This window comes from Diceros bicornis, chromosome 26 (assembly GCF_020826845.1).
Source record: "Diceros bicornis minor isolate mBicDic1 chromosome 26, mDicBic1.mat.cur, whole genome shotgun sequence".
Lineage (NCBI taxonomy): Eukaryota > Metazoa > Chordata > Mammalia > Perissodactyla > Rhinocerotidae > Diceros > Diceros bicornis.
This window is the reverse complement of record NC_080765.1, coordinates 43,911,618-43,935,120: the sequence shown is the minus strand read 5'-3', so window position 1 is coordinate 43,935,120 and position 23,503 is coordinate 43,911,618. Positions and strand designations below refer to the sequence as shown.

The 23,503-nt window shown below is 56.1% G+C and overlaps 1 protein-coding gene across 4 annotated transcripts in view; it reads left to right on the top strand.

Annotated features, from left to right (window-relative positions):
* The window catches only part of MGRN1 (mahogunin ring finger 1), a 54,081-nt gene that overhangs the window by 25,285 nt on the left and 5,293 nt on the right, over nucleotides 1-23,503 (top strand). For 2 of the 4 annotated variants that reach the window (XM_058570132.1, XM_058570134.1), the window contains exons 6-16: nucleotides 6,716-6,782; nucleotides 7,608-7,657; nucleotides 9,978-10,025; nucleotides 11,608-11,676; nucleotides 13,277-13,436; nucleotides 15,657-15,766; nucleotides 17,965-18,030; nucleotides 19,593-19,819; nucleotides 20,850-20,967; nucleotides 21,296-21,338; nucleotides 22,964-23,062. In XM_058570132.1, the coding sequence (XP_058426115.1) occupies nucleotides 6,716-6,782; nucleotides 7,608-7,657; nucleotides 9,978-10,025; nucleotides 11,608-11,676; nucleotides 13,277-13,436; nucleotides 15,657-15,766; nucleotides 17,965-18,030; nucleotides 19,593-19,819; nucleotides 20,850-20,967; nucleotides 21,296-21,338; nucleotides 22,964-23,062 (1,057 nt within the window). The remainder of the gene's footprint in view (nucleotides 1-6,715; nucleotides 6,783-7,607; nucleotides 7,658-9,977; nucleotides 10,026-11,607; nucleotides 11,677-13,276; nucleotides 13,437-15,656; nucleotides 15,767-17,964; nucleotides 18,031-19,592; nucleotides 19,820-20,849; nucleotides 20,968-21,295; nucleotides 21,339-22,963; nucleotides 23,063-23,503) is intronic. The other 2 variants (XM_058570133.1, XM_058570135.1) reach the window with 1 other exon arrangement.

The following is a 23,503-nucleotide window of genomic DNA, read 5'->3' as shown; positions in this document are numbered from 1 at the left end:
TCACATACAAACAATTCATCCTTTTTTTTTTTTCTTTTTTTGTGAGGAAGATCAGCCCTGAGCTAACATCTGATGCCAATCCTCCTCATTTTTGCCGAGGAAGATTGGCCCTGAGCTAACATCTGTGCCCATCTTCCTCTACTTTATATGGGATGCCGCCACAGCATGGCGTGACAAGTGGTGCGTCGGTGCACACCCAGGATCCGAACCTGCAAACCCCGGACCGCCGAAGTGGAGCATGCGCACTTAACTACTTGTGCCACCGGGCCAGCCCCCAATTCAACCGTTTAAAGTGTACAATTTGGTCGTATTTACTATATTCACAGAGTTGTGCAATCATCACCACTCTAATTCCAGAACATTTTCATCATCCCCAAAAGGAACTCTGTACCCATGAACAGTCGCTCCTGTCTCCCCCGCCCCCAGCCCCTGGCATCCACTTATCTACTTTCTGTCTCCACGGATGTGCCTGTTGTGGACATTTCGTATAAACAGAGTCATACACTATGTGGCCTTTTGTGTCTGGCTTCTTTCGCTGAGCATCATGTCTTCAAGGCTCGTCCACATTGTAGCGTGTGTCAGTGCTTCATTCCTTCTTAGGGCTGAATAATATTCCACTGTGGATGGACCACATTTTGTTTATCTGTTCATTAGTTGATGGACATTTGGGTTGTTTCCACTTGTTCACTATTGTGAATAATGCTGCTGTGAACAGTTGTGTATAAGTTTTTGTGTGGATGTATGTTTTCATTTCTTTTGGCTGCAATTTGCTTTTTAATTTAAATTAATTTTATTTTTTTAAACCTTTATTTGTTTGGAGTAGTTTTAGGTTCACAGCAACATTAAGAGGAAGGTACAGAGATTTCCCATATACCCCCTGCCTGGCATGTGCCTACCTTTATTTTGGCTGAATTGCACGTGGACGTTTCCAGGTCAGCACGTGCAGATCCCCTCATGGCTGGAGTGGCTGCTTTGCTGGTTTTCCCTACTAGCCCCCTTGTGGGCTTCTATTTTTTTCTGTCAAAGCCACATCCCTCTCTTCCGTCCTTTGCCTTTTCCCTATTTCCCAGTGTCCATCTGGCCAGGGGCTTGCAAAGACCCTTGTCAGGCAGGCTCCTCCCAAGGGTGCTGCATGCAAGGCTCCCACCAGGCCGTGTTGGGGAGCCGGGGAGCCGGGCCGTGACTCGTGCTGGCGTCAGCTGCCCGGCTTCCTCCTGACCTGGGCGGTCCTCTTCCCTAAGAAAGCCTCTCTTCCTGCGTTAACAATCAACATCCCCCTCAGTCTCTGGGGTGGGCGGCAGTCTCCGTCCTCTCCCGGTGTGCCTTGCTCTGGTGTGTGACTTGTGTGCCAAGCTCTGGGGAGAAGGCGTTTCAGGGGAGATGGTCCTTGCTCCCTGGGTCCCCACACTCCGTGAGCCTCTGGGGAGTCTCGCCCTCCTGTGTGATGTCACCAGGATGGGGGGCCAACTACAGATGCATGGGCAGGTAACCAGAAGGCAGGTGTGAGGTGGCAGCCCCGTGTGTGGAGGCGTGTTGTGGCCGGGCATCCGAGGGTGGCACCGCGCCTGGGCCCTGGTGCCTGGGGAGAGCTGGAGTCATGGTGCCCCCATCGTCTCCATCTCCGTGCCCTGGCCCAGCACTGGGCCGGCCTGTGTAAGTCCTTCTTCAGGGCTTGCTTAGTCAGGTGAGTGAGTGCCATGTCTGGCGTGCTGTGCTGGCCTCTGCTGGCAATGTTAGCGGGAGGCGCTGGCAGGGCTGCTGCAGGGGAGCCTTTGTAGCAGTGTCTGTGTCCGCACTTTTTTGGTTGCAAGCGACAGAAACACACCTCAATCTGGCTTAGGAAAAGAAAACTAGGAATGTATTGGCATAGATTCTGGAAAAGCTGGGTGGCTCGCGGTTTCTTCCAGGGGCCTGTGTTATCAGGACTCTGCTCCGCCTGAGCCGGCCTCCCTCGGGCTGGTGCTGTGCAGGTCAGTGGAGTGACACAGTCCCGACCTGGGTCCCAGAGTGCTCGGTTGGACCGTCCTAGGCTGTGTGCCCTCCCTCTGGGGCCCCCGCTCAAAGCAGGCTCATGCTGTCCTCTGGCCAGACCACACAGGCCCAGGGTAGGAGAGAGGTTGTTCCCGGACCTCCCCAAGGACGTCTGTGTGTGGAGGGCTCACTTAGCACCGGCTGTCCATTATGAGCCCCGTCTGCCAGGGGACAGGAGTAGAGAAGGGCCCCGGTCACCACCTGTTGGTGTGACCACCACACACACCTCCCCAGACTGTTGGCTGTTATTCCAGCGCCAGTGAAACACGACTGTCAGCTGCTGCTGAGGCAGCACTCGGCTTAGTGTGGAAGGAGAAAGAAAATGCAGATCACCTCGCAGCTCCTCACCGCACCAGCCGCCCACGGCACGCCGAGGGTGATGTGCCAGCAGCCGGCCAGAAGTGCAGGGGCGGCATGGGCTGCTGCACAAAGCTCTGCCCCCACCTGGCTCTGTCGCCTGAACAGCCCCCCTCCTGGGCCTAATTACAGCCCTTTGAAGGGCAGCTCCTCGTCGTCACACCCAGCGTCACACCCAGTGTCATCTGCGTCACCAGGGTGAGCAAGATCGCTTCCTGTGCCCTGGCTCATGGTGGGGAGGGCAGAAATGGGCTTGCACAGGGGCCCCCAGATGGCTGCGGATGACATGTAACTCCTGTTTCGGGTGATCACCTCCCCACACCCCCCCGGGGGTCACCCCAGAGCAGGGCAGGAGCGTGGAAAGGGGGTCCCTCCCTCTTGGAAGTCCAGGTTTCTGGGGTGCTGTGCTTCCACCCTGAGGCCGCAGGGAGCGTGAGGCCTGGCTGGGTCCTGGGCCAGCCTGGACATGTCCCCCTCCTCCCCGCATGCCAGTGATGTGCGCACGTCCCCACCGAGTCCTGCGTTCCCTGGAGTGCCTGCCCAGCATCGTCTTGTGAGGCCCTCCTCCACCACCGCTCTCCTTGGCTCCCGCTGCCTGATCATGCAGAGCTTTGAATGGCTGGTGCTCACACCTGCTCTCCTGGGCACCACGCTCAGAGCCTTTGCAACTGGCATAGCTTTTATCCCTTTTTTACAAATGGGGAAACTGAGGCTCAGGTTGTGAAGCCGGACTTGAACCTGGCAGTCCTGAGTCTGACCCTGTCCCACTACCTGGTCCTTCTCCCTCCCAGTCCTGCCTCCCACTGACAGCCTGGGACCCACACGCAGCTTCCAGGCCTCTCCTGTGCTGCCCCCACCGCGGGTGTCCTCGGCTGGTTGCCTCTGTCCCATAGGCTCTGTGTGACTTGACCCCTGGCCCCCACTGGTGAGCGGGTGTGGAGACTACGCCCAAGCGGACATGTTGGGAGGGGAGAGTGGCCTTCAGCTGGAGCGCAGCTGGGAGCCATGGAGGGATTTAAGCTGGAGGAGAATGAAAAATGAAAGGAGTTTCTCCTTGAGCTCAGATGTGCCGTGTGGTCCCCTTCCCTTTCCTTCCACCTCTGGTTGGGGCCGCACTAGGCACCGTCTTCACAAGGTCCATCACAGAGTTACCGTGGGACCCACTGAGGGACCATGCACGTCAGTGTCTACCCGGGAGAACTGAAAACGGGGCCAAACAGATGCTTGTTCAGCAGTGTTCACAGCAGCATCAGTCATGACAGCCAAAGTGGGGAGCAGCCCGGTGTCTGTCAACAGGTGAATGATAAACAGTGTGGTCTGGGCATACCGTGGAATATTATTCAGCCGTGAAAAGGAATGAAGCACTGACATGTGCTGCAACATGAGTGAACCTCGAAACATGATGCTGAGTGAAAGAAGCCAGTCACAAAAGATAGATGTTGTATGATTCCGTTTCTAGGAAACGTCTAAATTGGCAAGTCCATAGACAGGAAGTAGAGAGTGGAGATTACCAGGGGCTGACGGAGGGGGGTGGGGAGTGATTGCTTAATGGGGACAGAGTTCCTGTTTGGGATCATGAAAATGTTCTGGAAATGGATGGTGGGGATGAGTGCATGACCTTATGAATGTACTTAATGCCCCTGAATTACACACTTAGAACACAAATTGGCCATTTTTTTAAATTGATGTCATAATAGTTTATAACATTGTGAAATTTCAGTTGTATGTTATTATTGGTCACTCACCATATATATGTGCCCCTTTACCCCTTATGCCCACCCCCCAGCCCCCTTCCCCTCTGGTAACCACTAATCTGTTCTCTTTGTCCATGTGTTTGTTTATCTTCCACATATGAGTGAAATCAAACGGTGTTTGTCTTTCTCTGTCTGGCTTATCTCACTTAACGTAATATCCTCAGGTTCCATCCATTTTGTTGCAAATGGGACGATTTTGTCTTTTTTTATGGCTGAGTAGCATTCTGTTGTGTGTATGTGTGTGTGTGTGTGTGTATATATATATATATACGTATATACGTATATATATATACACACACATTCATCAGTTGATGGACACTTAGGTTACTTCCACGTCTTGGCTATTGTGAATAATGCTGCAGTGAACATAGGGTTGCATAAGTCTCTTTGAATTGTTGATTTCATGTTCTTTGGATAAATACCCAGTGGTGGAATACCTGGGTCATATGATATTTCAATTTTTAATTTTTTGAGAAATCTCCATAGTGACTGTACTAGTTTGCATTCCCACCAGCAGTGTATGAGGGTTCCCTTTTCTCCACCTCCTTTCCAACATTTGTTGTTTCTTGCCCTGGCAATTATAACCATTGTAATAGGTATAAGGTGATATCTCATTGTAGTTTTGATTTGCATTTCCCTGATGAATAGTAATGCTGAACATCTTTTCAGTTGCCCGTTGGCCATCCATATATCTTCTTTGGAAAAATGTCTGTTCATATTCTCTGCCCATTTTTTGATCAGGTTGTTTGTTTTTTTGTTGTTGAGTTGTATGAGTTCTTTATATATTTTGGAGATTAACCCCTTGTCGGATATATGATTGCAAATATTTTCTCCCAGTTGGTGGGTTGTCTTTTCGTTTTGTTCATAATTTCCTTTGCCTTGCAGAAGTTCTTTAGTCTGATGAAGTTCCGTTGTTTATTTTTTCTTTTGTTTCCCTTGCCCGAGTAGACATGGTATTCAAAAAGATTCTTCTAAGACCAACGTCAAAGAGTGTACTGCCCATATTTTCTTCTAGGAGTTCTATGGTTTCAGGTCTTACCTTCATATCTTTAATCCATTTTGAGTTAATTTTTATGTATAGTGTAAGATAATGGTCTACTTTCATTCTTTTGCATGTGGCTGTCCAGTTTTCCCAGCACCATTTATTGAAGAGACTTTCCTTTCTCCATTGTATGTTCTTGGCTCCTTTGTCGAAGATTAGCTGTCCGTAGATGTGTGGTTTTATTTCTGGGCTTTCAATTCTGTTCCATTGATCTGTGTGTCTGTTTTTGTACCAGTACCATGCTATTTTGATTACTATAGCTTTGTAGTATATTTTGAAGTCAGAGATTGTGATGCGTCTGGCTTTGTTCTTTTTCGTCAGGATTGCTTTAGTTATTCAGGGTCTTTTGTTGCCCCATATGAATTTTAGGATTCTTTGTTCTATTTCCATGAAGAATGTCATTGGGATTCTGATTGGGATTGCAATGAATCTGTAGATTGTTTAAGGTAATATGGGCATTTTAACTATGTTTATTATTCCAATCCATGTGCATGGAATATCTTTCCATTTCTTTATGTCATCATCAGTTTCTTTCCATAATGTCTTATAGTTTTTATTGTATAGGTCTTTCACCTCCTTGGTTAAATTTATTCCTAGATATTTTATGCTTTTTGTTGCGATTGTAAATGGGATTATATTCTTGAGTTCTCTTTCTGTTAGTTCGTTATGAGAGTATAGAAATGCAAATGATTTTTGTAAGTTGATTTCGTACCCTGCAACTTTGCTGTAATTGTTGAGTATTTCTAATAGTTTTCCAGTGGAGTCTTTAGGGTTTTCTATATATAAAATCATATCATCTGCAAACAGTCAGAGTTTCACTTCCTCCTTGCCGATTTGCTTACCTTTCATTTCTTTTTCTTGCCTAATTGCTCTGGCCAAAACCTCCAGTGCTATGTTGAATAAGAGTGGCGAGAGTGGGCACCCTTGTCTTGTTCCTGATCTCAGAGGGATGGCTTTTAGTTTTTTCCCCGTTGAGTATGATGTTGGCTGTGGGTTTGTCATATATGGCCTTTACTATGTTGAGGTACTTTCCTTCTATACCCATGTTGAGAGTTTTTATCATAAATGACTGTTGGATCTTGTCAGCTGCTCTCTCTGCATCTATTGAGATGATCACGTGGTTTTTATTCCTCATTTTGTTGATGTGGTATATCACATTGATTGATTTGCAGATGTTGAACCATCCCTGTGTCCCTGGTATAAATCCTGCTTGATCATGGTGTGTGATCCTTTTAATGTATTGCTGTATTCGGTTTGCCAATATTTTGTTGAGGATTTTTGCATCTGTGTTCATCAGGGATATTGGCCTATAGTTTTCCTTCTTTGTGTTGTCCCTCCCTGGCTTTGGGATCAGGGTGATGTTGGACAAATTGGCCATTTTAATTGTTTTTATCTATTTTGCCATGCTAGCCAGGTGGGTCTTCCCTCGCCATTTTGTCTGTCCTCTCGAGCTCTGCCGTGACGCCATCCTGTTCCCCGTGCCTTCTCCCTCCAGCTCAGTCTGACCCGTCTCGCCTGCTTTTCTCCTCAGTTGAACTTTGACCTGGACCGGGGCGTGTTTCCAGTGGTCATCCAGGCCGTGGTGGATGAAGGAGACGGTGAGCAGCCTCTCCTCTTCCACTCTCCCTTCTAGGCGTGTGACCCTGCGGGGCAGAAGCCACTTCTTGAGGCCTTTCTCACTTCAGTCAGTAGGGCGGAGTTCATTCCAGAAGTGATGAAGGGTGTTGGCTCAGCCTACTTAGCAGGTTTAGGGCTGTGGGACTCAAGCACCGAGCTCTCCATCTCCTTTCTGGGGTGATGCTGCTCCTGGCGCCTCCCCAACCTGGGGCAGCAGGGCCGTCTCTCCAGCTCCTTCTCCCGGCAGCCTGTCCCCCTCCGCCGGTGGCAAGTCCCTGTGGCAGAGCCTGGCTTTCACTGCGGAACAGTGGCTGGACAGGCCTCCGATTCTGGTGTCTACCCTGCAGTGGGATGATGACGGCAGCAGAGAACAGCACGGAGCAGGATGGGCTCTGTGCTGCTCACTGTCGGCTTATCAGGCCACATCGACTTCCTAACTGGCCCTTCCTCCTCCTGCCAGTCTCGAGGGTCTCTCCCTTGCCACTGCTGTGGGCTGTAGGCCCCCCAGCCTAGGGTGTGAATGCTGGAGCCCTGCCAGGGCTAGGCTTGTCCCCAGGCCCACTGGCTGAGTCCTGGCTCCTAAGCCCTGCCGAAACATCCCTCCGTGTGCAGAGTGAGACAGCAGGGGCAGGGCCAGCCTTGGGCCCCCCAGGCAGAGGAGGGCAAGATGAGGATGAGTCCTCCAGTGGGTTCTGGTCTCTGGGAAGGAGCCAGCTGAGAGGAAGGAGGAAGAGAAGCCGGGGTGGGGGGCAGAGGAGGGGCTGAGGCCAGCTCTGACCCCTTTCTCGTCTCTCTCTCCCGGGCAGTTGTGGAAGTGGCTGGCCACGCTCATGTGCTCTTGGCTGCCTTTGAAAAGGTAAGTGCCATCCTGCCCCTTACCATCCCTGTGACCTGGGAGCTGTGGGCAGAGGGGTGGTGTTTTGAGACCAGAAATCTGAACTTGGGGATCATGCTTGGCTGAGTGGGCTTAGTGCCAGAGGCCCAGGGCAGATGGAAGATTTGCTGGTCATTCTGGGCTCCGGGGAGATGGTGCCTCTGGGGGCTGGGCGTCAAAGCCGAGTGTCACCATCAGGAGGCCTTTCCAAGGGCATCTGGCGTCTGGTGAGGGGAATGTTCTGGGAGCCCAGCCCTTTAGAACTCCCTGTAACCTGCCAGCACAGGGGCCAGGACACAGACCAGCTTTCCTCTGGAATGTGGAGGGATCATCCAGGGCTGCCAGCTCCCAGGGCTGTGGCCTTTTCCCCCAGGCCTGGGGTCCTGGGTGTCATCAGAACCCCTCAGTCCTGTCCAGTCCTCAAACACACGTTCTGCCCCGCTTCCATCTGGCTGTGTCATCCTGGTTCCGAGGGGCTAGATGGATGTCACTCCCTGCCGGGACCTTCCTGACCTGTGGGGCAGACATGTCCGTGAGGGCGGAACTGAGCCCCCCCGTTCTCTGTCGTTTCCTCAGTGCTCAGCATGCAGGAGGCACCCAGTGGAGGCTGGTGGGGTGAACGAGGGTCTGCCATCTGCCTAGCATGGCCCCAGACCCTGTGTGGGTGGCAGAGGGAAAAGACACCCAGGCTGTCCGGGGGTCCCCAAGCTGACACCCCACTTATAAAGAGGACGTTTACATGGAAGGAGTCACTTAATATTACCTTTAGTGTTGCATGTATTTGAACTTAGGGAGGTGTTGGCCCTTTCTTCTGTGCAGACCCGAGTCCCCATGCCCACAGCTTTTTGTGTTTTGTGGTCGTGATTACGGGGTGTCATGGGATGTTGGCTTTGGTGATGGGGCGGTCAGCCTCACTGCTGACTCCGTGTTAGGACGTCATGGGTTCTAGGGACAGTCTGCTCACTGGTCACTGCTGTACCTGGGGACCAGGCAGTCCTGTGTGTCCATCCGTGCAGCGAGCGAGTGCCCAGCTGTGCTGAGACGGAGTCTCTGCTCGCTGAGAGCCCTGCCAGAGGTCGTGGGGTGTGTGGTAGTGGGGTCCCCATTTGAAGATGCTGTGTTGACACCCCCTGCAATACTCTTTGACCTTGGTCAGGGCTCTGTAGTAGTAAAGTGTCTTCAGCACCAGCCTGTGGCCCAGGTGGGTGAGGATCTAGGACCCCACAGGGAAACCAGGCACAGACTGCTTGTTCTGGACTTTCCATCACACCTGGGCGTCCTGCTGACCCCGGGCTTCCTCAGCTGGTGTGTGTCTGAAGCCCCAAGAGCCTTCAGTGCAGAGCCCGGCTTCTTCCTGTGATCTGGGTCTTTCCAGAGGCCCCAGGGAGTCAGTACCTCTGGACCTGAGGCCCTCTGGCCCGTTTGTCCTGTGCTCTCCCTGGCCTCCTGGGGCCGTGGTGACACTGGGGCCCCCAGGCAGAGATTGGGCCTTTCCCTCTCCAGCTCTGGGCCTGCCAGCTGTGCTCCCCAAGCCCAGCCTTGTGGAAGAGATGGTCACTATTTACCCATCTACTTCTCTGGCCAAGGTGGATGGGCCATTGCTGGCAAATATTCCATTCTGTGCTTCTAGTTGAAAGCCCAGTGAGAAATTGCTTTATTTTTGGAGTGCAACATACTAGAAACTTCTGTAGGAACCCATTAGCCTTACCAGAAAATGCTGAGTGTTGGTCTCGGTTGACTCAGAAGGTTAATTGGTGGTGTCGCAGATCTCATCCCTTAATTTACCGTGTTGCCTCTGAGCAGTGTGTCTCCCCAGACACCACTGCACGCGTTGGCTCGTGTGCTTACGGTTTTGAGAGCTGCGGGCTTCCCTGCGTATGCCTGCATGTGCGTGTCCTTGTTTCTCCTCAACTAACCAAGCCCTTTGAGGGCTAGAGCTGGTCTGTCTGAGTTCTTGCTGTTCAGGTGCTGCTTCTTGCTGTTGGGAGGCTCTTGTCCGTCGTCAGGCTTAGCTGATGGTCGTGAACTTGAGTGTGCTTGACAACTGCCCGGGAGAGTTGGGTGTTACAGGTCAGAGCAGAACCCAGGAGGTGGTATTTTTAGAAGCTTCTTCCAGGTAGCTTCAAGCCCAGGTCAGACGGCCACATTTTAGAAACCCTGCCTGGCTCTTTAGTCTTCGCATGGTCCCTCCTTTTTTCAGCCATGGTTGTGGAGTGGCTGAGGAAGAGCCTTCAGCTGGCTGAGTGGGAGCGCTGAGCCGTGCCAGGGGGGCCAAGCTAACCTCTGTCTTTCTCTCCTGCAGCACGTCGATGGCAGCTTCTCCGTGAAGCCTTTAAAGCAGAAGCAGATCGTAAGTCCATCAGTGGAAATGTCTTGAGCCCTTTTGATTTATTTTACTTTATTATTTATTTATTTATTTATTTATTTATTTATTTATTTATTTGTGAGGAAGATCAGCCCTGAGCTAACATCCATGCTAATCCTCCTCTTTTTGCTGAGGAAGACCAGCTCTGAGCTAACATCTATTGCCAATCCTCCTCCTTTTTTTTTTCCCCCCAAAGCCCCAGTAGATAGTTGTATGTCATAGTTGCACATCCTTCTAGTTGCTGTATGCGGGACGCGGCCTCAGCATGGCCGGAGAAGCGGTGCGTCGCTGTGCGCCCGGGATCCGAACGCGGGCCGCCAGTAGCGGAGCGCGCGCACTTAACCGCTAAGCCACGGGGCCGGCCCAGCCCTTTTGATTTAAAAGGCGCATGCACACGTGATCCAGTGGTCTCGTGGATTATTCTCCCTGAGCCACCATGGCTGCTGTTGAGGTAGCTGGTGACGGCCTGTTGACTTGTCTGTCATCGCTGTGGGCTCTGGGCTCCTGGACGTCAGGGTCATTGGATGTGTGCGGTGTACTGCACACCCACCACGTACCAGCATTGGCTGTTGTAGCTCTGAGTCTTGTCCGGCTTGAGCATTCAGTAAATGTTTGCCAAGTGAATGACTGGACAGAGGGAGGAAGGGAACAGGAAACAGAAGGACTGCAACCTCCCCTTCTCCTTACAAATTGCTGAAAATACTTCAGTATTAGGCAAAGATTGGGATTGACTTAATCAGTATTTGAGAGGAAAGATGGAATATCCGGGAGCAAATGGGAGCTGTAGACCCATTTTCTTTGGGGTCAGTAATTCCATGGTCCTACGCCAGGAAGAATGATTCCAGGTGGCTGTGAGAATTTAGAGGATGGTGTCCCCTGAATGCACCATGTTAGATCTGATATTGAGACTGATGTTAACAGTGGCCATGGTGGGGTCTGTTTTCCAAAGCCATGGTTAGGTTGTCCTTGTGTGTGCTGCTCAGGTGCATCAACCACAGTCCGAGAGTGATGTTGGTTAGTTTCTTAAAAGAAGGGTAGAGAGCTCTGTCAGGTCCGGCCCCTGAAGGTGACAGGAGGGCAGGAGACCCCAGCGATGCTCAGAGCACTTGTCTCAGGAGAGCTGGCTGACAGGTGTTTGTGGTCTATGGAACTGTGGGACGGGAGCAGCTCAGACCACTTTTGAACATGGTCAATGTGAGGCCTGACCCTGGTCACTCTTGCGCAGCTGGTGATGAGTGGGTCCAAAGTGTGTTTTCTCTGGGTTGGGGACGGTCAGGTGTCAGAGGGTGTGGTTGCTGGGCTGGTGTGGAGCTTGACTCCAGGCCCTCTGTGTGGGCAGGACCACTGGGCCCCCAGGCCTACGCCTGTGCTGTGAGTTGGGCTGGGCAGGTAGCCGGTTCTCCCTGGCTGTGTCCTGGCATTGGGCCCACTTCCGCTGGGTGGAAGTCCCAACCACGCCTGCACCTGGGACGTGAGCCTGGCACCTGGGCGGTGGCATTGGGCCAAGTGGGTGCAGAGGAGCCCTTCAGGGGGCTGGCAAGTGCCCAGACGCCTCTCTGCTCTCCAGGTGGACCGTGTCAGCTACCTGCTGCAGGAGATCTACGGCATCGAGAACAAGAACAACCAGGAGACGAAGGTGTGTGCTGGGGGTGAGCACCTGCCGGGGCTCCGGGCCGGCCTGCTCCCAGCTTGCCTTCCGTGTGCACGGGAGCAGCTCACGGGAGAGACTTGCCTGGGGTCCCTGCTGTGCCCAGGGCCCAGCAGGTTGATGGGAGATGAGCCAGTCGCTTTCCTCACCTTCTTCTGCAGGCCTCGGGACCCCCAGACGCTGTCCTTTGTCCTGAATTTTTTTGAGAGTTAACACAGTCTATGGGACATTTTGTCATTTTTCCAGCAAATTCACTGGCTTGTTACCATCGTTGGACTGCTGGCCGTCAGGGCAGCCTGGGGACGTGGGGACCCTCCTGCTTGCTCTGACTTGTCTGGTGCTGCCTTGGCCTTTCTGTTCTCATGACCAGCGGTTGAGCCCCCGCTGCCCCCGCTGAGCGGCTCGTCTCCCCGGCCCGAGCCCTGCGTGATGTGGAGGGCTGCACCTTCTGGGTGCTGTAACAGAGGCTGGGGGCTGGCAGAGTCATGGTCTGGCTCAGCCAGGGGAGAGTAGCAGAGAATCAAGCCAGTACCTTTGTCATCGGTTTTAAAGGCACACTGGCTGCTTCTTTCTAAAAACTTCCCAAAGTCTCACACGCCAGCTTTGAGGATGGCTGGAACTGGCTAGAAGCTGGAGGACAGGGCGGGTTGGCCAGGCCCTGAGCCTCAGATGAGCACGCTCTGCCCATTTCAACTGTTTTACACCAGAGGTCGGCTGACTCTCCGTAAAGGGCAGGGTAGTAAACATTTCGACTTGGTTGGCCGTACGGTGTCTGTCACATCTATCCAACGCTGTCGTTACATTGCAGAAGCGGCCAGAGACGCTATAGCAACAAGTGGCGAGAACGTGGTCCCATAAAACTTCTTTTACAGAAACAGGTGGCTGACTCCTGCTTTAGAATGTTACTGTCTCTTGATCCAGACACTAATTTTGATAATTTTAATTTTATTTATTTATTTTTCCCCCAAAGCCCCAGCAGATCGTTGTATGTCATAGCTGTACATCCCTCTAGTTGCTGTATGTAGGACGCGGCCCCAGCATGGCCAGAGAAGCGGTGCGTCGGTGCGCGCCCAGGATCCGAACCCGGGCCGCCAGCAGCGGAGTGCGCGCACTTAACCGCTAAGCCACGGGGCCGGCCCCAGACACTAATTTTGTTTTCTAGAAGCTGCCATTACTAAATGAAAATATTTCAAACAAGTGAGACTTGTCTGATTTTTTTTTGTTTTAACCAAATGAAGACGTGTTCCGTAGTATCACGTCTTTTCCATATTTTCTCTTTGGTTCTGAGGAATAGAAAGAGACCTGAGTTGTCTTGATTTGGGGTCTGCCTGGGGGTGGGGCACAGATTCTCGTCTCTGCTGTGGGGTGGGTGTGACTGGATCTGGCCTGCATCTCCTGAGTCCTGCTCCTCGGTGACCTTCCTCCGCTCTCTTGGGCTTCCCTCTGCCACAGCAGCCCTCAGGGGTAGTGCGGGACGGCTGGTGGGCGGCCGGGGACAGGAAGGCCCCCTCCCTGCCCCCACCATCCCAGGCCCCAGCCTCTGGCCCTCGGGAGCCCGCCAACACTTGGACCCTCCATGTCCCTGCAGCCCTCAGACGAGGAGAACAGCGACAACAGCAATGAGTGCGTGGTGTGCCTGTCAGACCTCCGGGACACGCTGATCCTGCCCTGCCGCCACCTGTGCCTGTGCAACTCCTGCGCTGACACGCTGCGCTACCAGGCCAGCAACTGCCCCATCTGCCGGCTGCGTGAGTGGGCTCGCGGCGCCAGGGCAGCCCGGGGGCTAGGAAATGACGAGCTGTCAGCCTCCCGCCCAGTGCACGGGGAGTCGGAACATGTGGGTGTAGTTAACACCCACAGCCACTATACTGGCCCGTGTACTGTTAGATCCTCAAAATCTGCCTCCAGGAAAATCAGACTTTTAGAATGAACGGCCAGGAGGGGTGCTCCAGGCAGGTGTTCGCAGTGAAATTGGAACTGGACAAAAATTGATCAGTGAGTCATAGTTTTATTTTAAAGATTATGTGGAAAATACTTTGACAAAAAATTACAGTGAGGGGCTGGCCCGGTAGCGCAAGCGGTTAAGTGCATACGCTCAGCTGTGGCAGCCCGGGGTTCGCCGGTTCGGATCCGGGGCGCACACTGACACACCGCTTGTCAAGCCATGCTGTGGCGGCGTCCCATATAAACTGGAGGAAGATGGGCACGGATGTTAGCCCAGGGCCAGTCTTCCTCAGCAAAAAGAGGGCGATTGGCAGATGTTAGCTCAGGGCCGATCTTTCTCTCTCTCTCTCTCTCTCTCATGAAAAGCGTGCTGGGTAAATGATCACGGAATTAAATTTCGATCATTTCCTGGAGCACTCCAGACATTTTCTCAGTCAAAAGTCATCACATTGGGCGTAATTCTGAGTAAAATATTTGTCTTCCAATAGAGGGCATCTAAATATTCTGAGGGTAAAGTCCTGCTGGGTCGAAATGAGCGGCAAGCTGGTGGGTCAGCGGTCCTGGCCCCGGTTCCTCGTGGGTCCCAGCAGTGGGGACACGGGGTACGGATGGGGAGAGCGGATGTGGGAGCTGCGGAACATTTTCTTTTAGTAGGGAAATAGCTTTTTAGAAAAAGCCTATCTGCCGTTTGCACCTGGTGTGCAGGTCCACCTCTCCCGGGGGTACTCATTCTTCACCCTCGAGCTCCTGAGCCAGGATCAGCCATGTGTCCTGATCTGTCACTGTCTTGGGGCTCAGTGGGGACCTGCCCAAGGTCACAGCTGGTAAGGGGCAGGGGTGGGCTTTGAACTGGGGTCTGGCCCCAGAGCCCACGCTGTGAACCAGAGCCAGCCACCAGCACATCATAGGGGTTGTCCCCCCGGGATAGCCAGGTGGGCTGTGGAAAGGGCGTACGTGTGCAGGGACTGCAGGGCAGGCTGGGTGTGCAGAAGTGGAGGGCAAGGCCATGTGGTCTGGGGGTCCAGAGCCCAGGAGGATGCCTCAGCCTCAACGGGATAGCAGGGGCTGGGAGGGGAGGCTGCAGGGGGCTGTACTCTGGGCCTGGAGGGACCTTGCCCAGCCCACTCTGAGTTGCAGCCTGCAGGGCCCATCGCTCTCCTGTCTGAGGGAAAGGCAGGGAACAGGAAAGTAGGAAGTTGGGGTGGGGGGCTGTGAGAGCTGGCGGGACCCTGAGCTGAGATGGAAGGCCAGCCTGCCGTGCTCACCCCGGCCTCCTGGGGCATTCTGAGGGGCACAGCGTAGTCTGGAGGACCAGCACTTGGGCAGGGCGAGTTGGGCCAGGGCCCTTGTCCCTGAGGCCTACAGATTGGGGCGACTGCCGTCACCACCGGGGACATGACTCTTTTATTGGGGCCCGGCTGGTACCGTTTGTGACTGTGGACCGTATGTGACCTACACCTTCACCTCACGGTGTCTTCCAGACATCACATTGCTGTTAGGGGACGGACGCTTGGGATGCCTGGTGGCCTGGGTCCTGGTTTATTTTCCCACTTCCCTGCTGGTCAGTGTCTGCTGCTTCTAGTTTTCCCAGCCTAGGTGTTGTGCCGTCGGCCGTTCCTGTGCACATCTGCCTGCCTGCGGGCCACTTCCTTGGTGTAAAGTCCGGGAAGAGACCAGCCGGTGTCCAGAGCACACCACACGCTTTTAGCTGGTCGGCAGGTGTAACTGGCAGTGGCGTCTGCTGTCTAGTGTGCGGTCTGGGGTTCGTGGACGAGAGGCTGGCTGCTCCCTGCCTGCCGCCCCAGAAGCGCCATCTGAGCTGGGCTGGTGCTGTCCTGGCCTCATATGTCTCCATGTTGGGGCCATTTTGTCACGACTCTGTTTCGTCTCTGATTCGGGAATGTGGCTTGTCCCAGGACCCCCGTGGAGTAGGGGGTGGTCAGTGTCCCTGGAGCGTGGAGGGTCTCAGTGCTGCTGGAACCGGCTGCCCCTTGCCTCACATGAGCCCCTCCCTTCTGCCACAGCTTTCCGGGCCCTTCTGCAGATCCGGGCGGTGAGGAAGAAGCCAGGAGCCCTGTCCCCCGTCTCCTTCAGCCCCGTTCTGGCCCAGAGCATGGACCACGACGAACATTCTGTAAGCGCCTCTTCCTGCCCTGGGAGGTGTGGGGGTGGAGACGAAGAGTTCTGGAGGAAGCTGCCACCCATTGTGCAGGGCCCGCAGTCGGGTTAGGACAGCGCCTGGCTCCCTGTCGGGCCAGGTGGTGTGGCCAGGAGGAGGCCCGTCTAGGCACTGCCCTTGAGGAAGTGCCAGGGCAGCACCCAGACTGTCTGGCCAGTACCTCCGCCTACCGGCTGTCTTGGCCCCTGTCCTCATCTGCTTGGTGGGCCAGGCGTGGCCTCCACGGTGGCTCTGGGGTTGAAGGGGTGCCCTAGGCTGAGCCCAGTGAGCTCCGGCCTCTGGGGCTATTGATGCTCCTGCCAATAGCAAGAGCCTGGAGGTGGCGGCTACCCCTTCTCGAGTTTGAGCCCCCGTGTCTGTCACCATCCCTCCACCAAGCCAGAAAACCAGGGGCAATCTGTGAATCTTAGGAAACGAAGTCTCCTCCAAGAGGTGGCTGTGACATGTCCTCTGCGCCTTCCCTGCCCACTTCTTCCCAGCCTGGGCGCACAGGAGGGCACCTCGGCAACTGCCCATTGCACTTGCTCCCTGAGAAACTGTGAGGTAGACCTTGCTGCCAGGCAGATGAGGGAAGTTGGACTCTGGCTTCAGGGATCTCGAGAGAGATGGACAGACAGAGACACAGAGATATAGAGGCACAGAGAGACATGGGGAGAGATAGAGACACAGAGGAAGATGGGCAGAGATGTGGAGAGACAGAGAGAGACAGGGATGCAGAGAGACACGGGAAGAGACACAGACAGGGTGGGAGAGAGATACAGAGAGAGACACACAGAGACGGGGAAGGGGGGAGAAAGGAGAGGCTCAGGTGGTCAGACAGGGGCAGAAGGACTGAGGGGCGAGTGTGGGGCAGGCCCGAGTCTCGAGCTCCCTGATCGCAGCTGGCCACGAGCGTTGTCACCTGGAAAGTCTGTTTTCTTGGCTCTCAACTGAGATTGTTTGGACCCAGTCATTCTTAGAGGCCCTGCCGTCTCTCTAAAAAGAAAAAAGGACCAAAACCCTTTGGACTGGAGTACCCACAAGATGGACTTCGGCGCTGGGCCAGCAGGTGTGATGTGTTCCGTCCTCACAGTGTTTCTGAAAACTTGGCCAACACTTAAAATTCTAGGAATTTCCCTTAAAACTGAGATTTCTGGCTTCTCTTTCAACATCTGAAGGTGTGGTCTCGCAGCTGGAGCAGACCCGCTTCTCCGGGGCCAGCCACAACCTGCTGGGCCCCCGTCTGAACCAGGGCCCCCAGCATGTTGAACAGTGGGCTCTATTCAGGAGCTCGGCGTGCTTCCTCCAGCCGGAGAGAGGAGCAGCACTTAGTGGAACTTGCCCAGGAAGAGGATTCTTACTGTTCTTACAGAGGGGTGGATGCTCAGGTGGTGGGTTTCCCTTACTGCTTGTGTGTGCCTGTCCCTGGTGGCTGAGGGTCAGGCTGGGCCCTCCTGTGGTTGTCGCCATCCTGAGAGAGCCGAGACACCACCCGCAGCGCAAGGCGGCCTGGGGCTTGGACTGTAACCTTCGCTCACCCCAGAGGACCAATGCCTTCCCTTCCGCAGGGTTACAGTTGCCCCTAAATGGGTCCTTGTTCTCTGCCGTGTTCCCTGTATGAGCAGTTTCCACATGGTACCAGGGAGAACCCAAATTAGGTCTTTTCTCCAGAGTCTGTTAAGATCATTGTGGAGGGGGCTGATCTGGGGCTCATCTTTCTCCCCAGCTACCTTTAGGAGTTAGATGTTGGTGATAAGTTTACGAGGTAGTGCCAAGCCTCATAGAGGTGCCCGGGGGCCTCGGCCCTTGCCCATGCCCAGCCAGACCCACGTGTGGGGAGCACCTGGCCATTCTCACACCTGCCCTGGCCAGGACCTGCTGCTCGGGGTGACACAGACTGTGGGCGGACATTGGAGACAGTGACGGACCCTCTACCTTCACTGTTCCCCGTGTGGCCACAGACCAGAGCTGCACAGATGTGTAGGCTCAGCCCACCCAGGCCCCCGAGGCAGAACCTGCTCTTGGCAAGGCCCCCACCATCCACATGCACGTTACGTTGGCGAAGCGCTGGCTCACGGCGCACCTAGTGGCCAGCAATCCAGAGACCCCAGCCAGCCAGCTCCGGCGCCGCGTGGGGGTGGCTGTTGTAAAATGTATGATTTTTATCTTGACAGTGTCCCTTTAAAAAATCAAAGTCGCACCCCGCCTCCCTGGCCAGCAAGAAACCTAAAAGGGAAACAGTAAGTGTGTTTGGCCCCATGGCCACGTCTTTGCCCCACACCCTGATATTAAACCAGTCACAAGTACGGGAAGTCCTCTTCGCCCCCGGCTGATGTGTGGCTAATTTAACCTGTCACATCCACTCTCCCCAGTCCTGGCGTCCCTGCCCAGGAAGGGAGTTGTGTGGAAGGAGCAAAGCTCAGGGTCTGTCAGCAGCGAGCCAGTCCCCACGGCTGGGGCCGCCCTTCTCGCCAGCTCTGCTTCCGCCCTGGCCCCGAATGCCCTTGTTTCCCTTTTTTTTCTTGCTGGCAGTGGAATGACGTTGGGGGTGGAACTAACGCTGCCGCTAGGTTTGCAAACAGCGTTCCTCCTGCGTGCTTGTCTTGCATCCCTGCTCTCCGCCCCTCGGATTTGAGCTCTTTGGGCTGAGGACTTGGTTTTCTTGCCTTTTCCCTGCATCTCAGGGAGCAGGCTGGGGTCCAGACAGTGTGTGGCAGCTGGGCTGGGTGAGATGTTGAGGTGGAAGTCACTGGAGAGTCAACCTAGAGAGTTTTCCTTTTCACAGGGGTGAGGGGTTCAGAGCAATTATTTACCTTTAAATTGAAGGCAGGTTGGGAGCTAGTGCAGGCTACCACGGGCCCAGTGACCCGGGGACCTGAGAGGTGCTCACTGAGGACAGGAAGCCCCACCCTGGCTCCTCTGCCTCCCCCGTGGTCCCCAGGGTCGCTCTGTTGCCTCCCTGAAAGACAGCTCCCCTTCCTTCCAGGCTTGGGCGGGTGGGGGTCACGTAGGGAGCATTCGGAGCACCTGCCCTTCACTTTCACGAGTGAGGGCAGCTGGCTGCCCCACCCCACAGTGCCCCAATGGCCTGACTAACACCCCCAGCACCAGCATCTCCCTGCTCCCTTCACCTTTAACCCTAAAGTGAGACTTGGCCTGCTGGTTTGCTCTACTCCCAGAAAGGGGGAAACTGGTTGTGAACCAGGAGTGTCCACTAGAATCACCTGGAGCACGTCACGCCCACGGATGCCTGCCCCAGGCTGTGGAGGACCCCACGTGGGGCTGGATACCTGTGTTGGGCAAGGCTCCTGGGGGGCTGGGGCCTCCCTGGTCTGCTCGTGTGTGGTCCCCGGCCCTCCTGCCTCAGGCATGGCTTGGCTCTCCACCGCTCCTGAGTTCTCCGCTCTCCCACTAACCCCTTTCTCACTCTCCACTCCCTGCCAGGCAGGAACAGACAGCCAGGTAGGGGCTGGCCGAGGCTGGGGTGGGAGTGGCTATTCCGGATGCCCTGTCTGCCTTCATCCTGGGTGATGAGTGGGGCATTTGGGCGTCCAAGGCCGCGTGCTGTGGCTGATGGCCGAGGGAGCCCTGGGCAGGGATGTCTGACATGGCTGCAGAGCTCTCAGCGCCCCTCTGAGGGAGGGGATTGGAGTTCCTGGAAGGTGGAGCTAGCAGATGGTCAGAAAGCAGGTTCTGGGGAGGAGAATGTGCTGGGGCACGAGCCCGGCGTCTGGGGCTCTGGCCGTGGGCAGTGGGCAGGGATCCCGGCTGGCCCTGCCCTCACCAGCTCTTGTCGCTGCAGAGCTCCGACAGCGTCCCTCCTGGCTACGAGCCCATCTCCCTGCTCGAGGCACTCAACGGCCTTCGGGCCATCTCCCCAGCCATTCCTTCGGCCCCCCTTTATGAAGAGATCACCTACTCGGGTGTCTCAGACGGCCTGTCTCAGGCCAGCTGTCCACTTGCTGGGATCGATCGAATCATGGAAAGCAGCCACCAGAAGGGCAAGCCGCGGAGCAAATCCCCTGACAGGTGAGGCTGGCCCAGGACCCCTTGGGGAAGGATGCGGGGGACCCCCATGCCTACTCTGTGGGCCTGAGCAGAGCTGGGCATGTGGGAGCGGATCAGAAGCACAAGATGGGGTTTGTTTGCAGCTTTACAGAATTTTATAACGTGTTTCCTTCAGTGATTGGCCAGAAGGACTCACAGGACCAGTAGTGGGTCAGGCTCTCCGCTGAGGTTGATGACACCAAAGGCAGCAGGAAAGAGATACGTCGTGAAGGCCAGAGGCCTCCGCTGTCCTTCCCTGTCCTGGGCCACACAGGGGCAGCAAACCGCAGGGGCGTGTGCGGTGTCTCTGCCCAGGGGAGCAGTTTGAGTCCCTGGGTTCTGGGAGTTTCTGGGGGCTGGTGATGTGGGCACATCCTGCTGTGCAAGCAGCAATGGCAACCAAAACCCAGGCCGCAGCGAAACCAGGTGCACATCATCGACCTCGGTTATGCCCGACAAGCCAGAGGCGATTACCAGATCATTGTCACTGACATAAGGAACCTTCCAGGGCCAAGCCCAGGGGTGGCCAAGGCTCAGTCGTGGTTCCCTGGGACACTTGTGCGGTGCAGGCGACCAGCCCTGCTGTGTTGTCTTTCCTCAGACACAGGCTGGTTTTTTTCTAGATAAGTATAAAGAAGGCACAGGCTCTATAAAACCTGCCACGGCCCCACGCCTCACACACGTGGGAACCTCTCCAACAATATGGAAGGAAACTGGGGGTCTCTCCTGCTGCTGCCCACGCCCCAGCCCTCCCACCCCAAGGGTAATATCGTTGCAGTTTTCTTCTCCTTCTGGGAATAAAAGCTGTGTTCAGGCCGGTGCCGGCACCCAGGCGAAGGCCTCATGTCTGTCTGGCTGCTGCGCCCGCCGCGCATCGTGCTGGTCCCCAGGGGCGCCTGGTCCAGTGAGGGCCTGGGCGCACGTTTGCAAGTCGCCCCCAGCTGGCGTTGGCTTTGGTGGGGCTGGCGTTTCTCATCGCCTTTTCCTCTACCCTCCGGTTCTCTGTCCCCAGCACCCTGCCGTCCCCATCGTCCCCCATCCACGAAGAAGACGAGGAGAAGCTCTCCCAGGACTCGGATGCTGCTCCTCCGCCGGGCGGGCTGGGGCTGGCCCTGAGCAGCTCCCCTGAGGTGAGGCCCCTCCCTGGCCCACCCTCCCCAGGCCGCTTCGCCACCTGAGCTCTGAGTCCTGTTGGCCTGCCAGACCTGTGGCGTGGTGCGCCCGGCCCGCTCCGCCACTCCCCCACTCGGAGACCTTGGCCTGGCTGTGACTTCCCCCAGCTCGGTTTCTTCATCTGCGGGGTGGAGTCGCAGCAGAGGCTGGAGGAGGGGCTCTGTGTGAAGCACCCCAGACGCCCGTGTCTTGGGCTGGCGGCCGCAGCTCGCCCTGCGCCCTCCCCTGGTGCACCAGTCCCTGGTCGGCACCCGAGCTCCAGGCGCCTTTTTCTTTGTCTTCTAGAGTTTCCTGACAGAGGAGGTTGATGAGATGTCGCTAAAGCAAGGTGAGCCCCTTCCTGAGGAGTGGGGTTCCGGTCTCCCTGCTGGGGGAGGCGGGGGCTCCAGCACGGCTCTTCTAGCGGTTTCTCCCAGCGGTGCCGGCTGCCCTCTTGGGAATCACACACAGTGGTCACTCCACGGTTCCCCAGAGGACAGCCCGCAGCCGCTCCCCCCTCTCCCTCCCCACCCGGCGTTAGTTACAGCGGCCGTTTTACTTCCTGCCTGACCATTCCTCGCGGTCAGCTCTCCGTGCGTGTCCTGTACGGGCCGCCCAGCCTGGCAGGGGGCTGTGCCCCTCCCTCTGGAGTGGGTCCCTCCTGGGGTCTGTGTTGGGGCCTTGGGCCTGGCGTAGCCAGATGGCCAGCGTGTGGGTGTGAGCTCAGCCAGGCCCTTCCTCTCGTGTCCGAGTCTCCCATGGAGGAGGGCCTGGCGCCTCTCCTAAGTGGGAGGTTTAGTACGGAGCAGCCCGACTGGGGTCAAGGCCCAGCTGCCGCTTCCCCGCGGCTCTGAGTGGGGAGATGACCCTGCCTGACCTCCTGGTGGTTGTGGGGTTTAATGAGGTGCCTCCCGGGCCTGCCTCTGCCTGCTGGGGGGATGCTGTCCCTCCACTGTCCTGGTCCTTCCTTCCCAGTGTCAGACACATGAGGAAACTGAGGCTCAGGGTTGGTATCAGAGGGGAGGCCCAGGGCCACTTAATTTAGAGGTGACAGAGCTAGGAGTTGGCCTTGGCCAGCTGGTTCCCAGGCCCGCAGTGTGGTCAAGCCCCCTCACATAACCTGCAACCACTCTGTTGCTGTGACCCCCTCTTTGCCGGGTGGTCCCCTGGCCAGCATTGCAGTGTGGTGACCCACATCCCTCCTGGGAGCAGCCCCCACCACACATGTGTGGGGCCCGCCTGCAGGCTGCTGGGCCAGGGCCCTTGGGCTTAGGTGTGTGGGGGTCCCAGGGCAGGGTGCTGGGTTAGGGGTGTCTGTCTCCTGGGAACACGGCACCATCACTTCCTGCCCAGCGTAGAGCAGAGCAAGTCCTTCTCCCCATTAGGCCTCACGTCCTGCCCCCCGCCCCAGGACGAGCGCGACCCTCCTGCACTGTCCGCTGCTTCCTGCCTGTGCTGGGACTGGGCGGCCCTCGGGTGTGCCTGTCACGGGGTCCAGGCCCCTCTTCTGCTGGAGGGGAGCTCCTGCACGAGGAGGCTGAAAAGTGACATGTGAGAGGGAGGACAGCCACGTGCGTAGGTCCCACACAGGACCGCATGAGCTCCTTGCTGTGGGGCGTGTGGGCCGGCGGGCTGTGGCCCCGCCTGCTCCTCCAGAAAGATAAAGCGGAGACGGTTAAATTTATTACCATTTCATCTTGCTTTAAGTGGGTATGTAATGATTTCGTCCTAAAAACAAAACCAAAGCTTCACATTGGGCTGGGAGAGAAGGAAAGAGAGGGAGGAAAGAAAACCTCTACCTCTGGGGTCCCTGGAGAGTTGGGGGGAGTTGGGGGGCAGTCTGGGGCCGAATCCTGGGCCCCCAGTGGCTATAGAACCCTTGGGGAGGAAGATGGGCTCCTGGGGCTCCTGACCAGAGGGATGGCTGGACCCACCTCCCGCCTGTGGGTCCCTGACCTGTCCCCTCTTCTGCAGGGAGCCGAGTGCCGTCCATCGAGAATGTCCTGCAGGATGGCAGCCCCCAGCCCTGTGGCCGCGGCCAGCCCCGCCCGCCTGCCGACATCTACCTGCCAGGTAACAGCACTTGACCCCTGACTTGGTGCCATGACTGTCTCCATTGGTGCTAGGGGCCTGCTGGGCCTGAGGGCAGTGCCGTGACTGTCTCTGTGGAGCTGGGGGCCTGCTCTGACTGCTCAGGGAGGGGCTGGCCCATGGGGAGCCCACGCTCCTTCCGTCGACTCCCCAGCCTCAGCAGCTCAGTTCCACAGTCGCCCCTCCTGCTGGGCCTGGCTCTCTGGGGCAGAGCCTGTGCCGGCGGCCCCTGCCCGCCCCGGAGCCTGTTCAGCCTCAAGCAGGCGAGAAAGGCTGCTTATGTAAGGACCTTCTCCCTGACTGTGTCCTGCTCCGGGCCCCACGAGCAGATCTGGTCCCACTGCCATTGCCGTGTCTTCCTTCATCCTTGGGCCTGCCAGTGCCCCAGTGGCAGAGCCTCTGCCCCAGGGAGCTATAGACAGA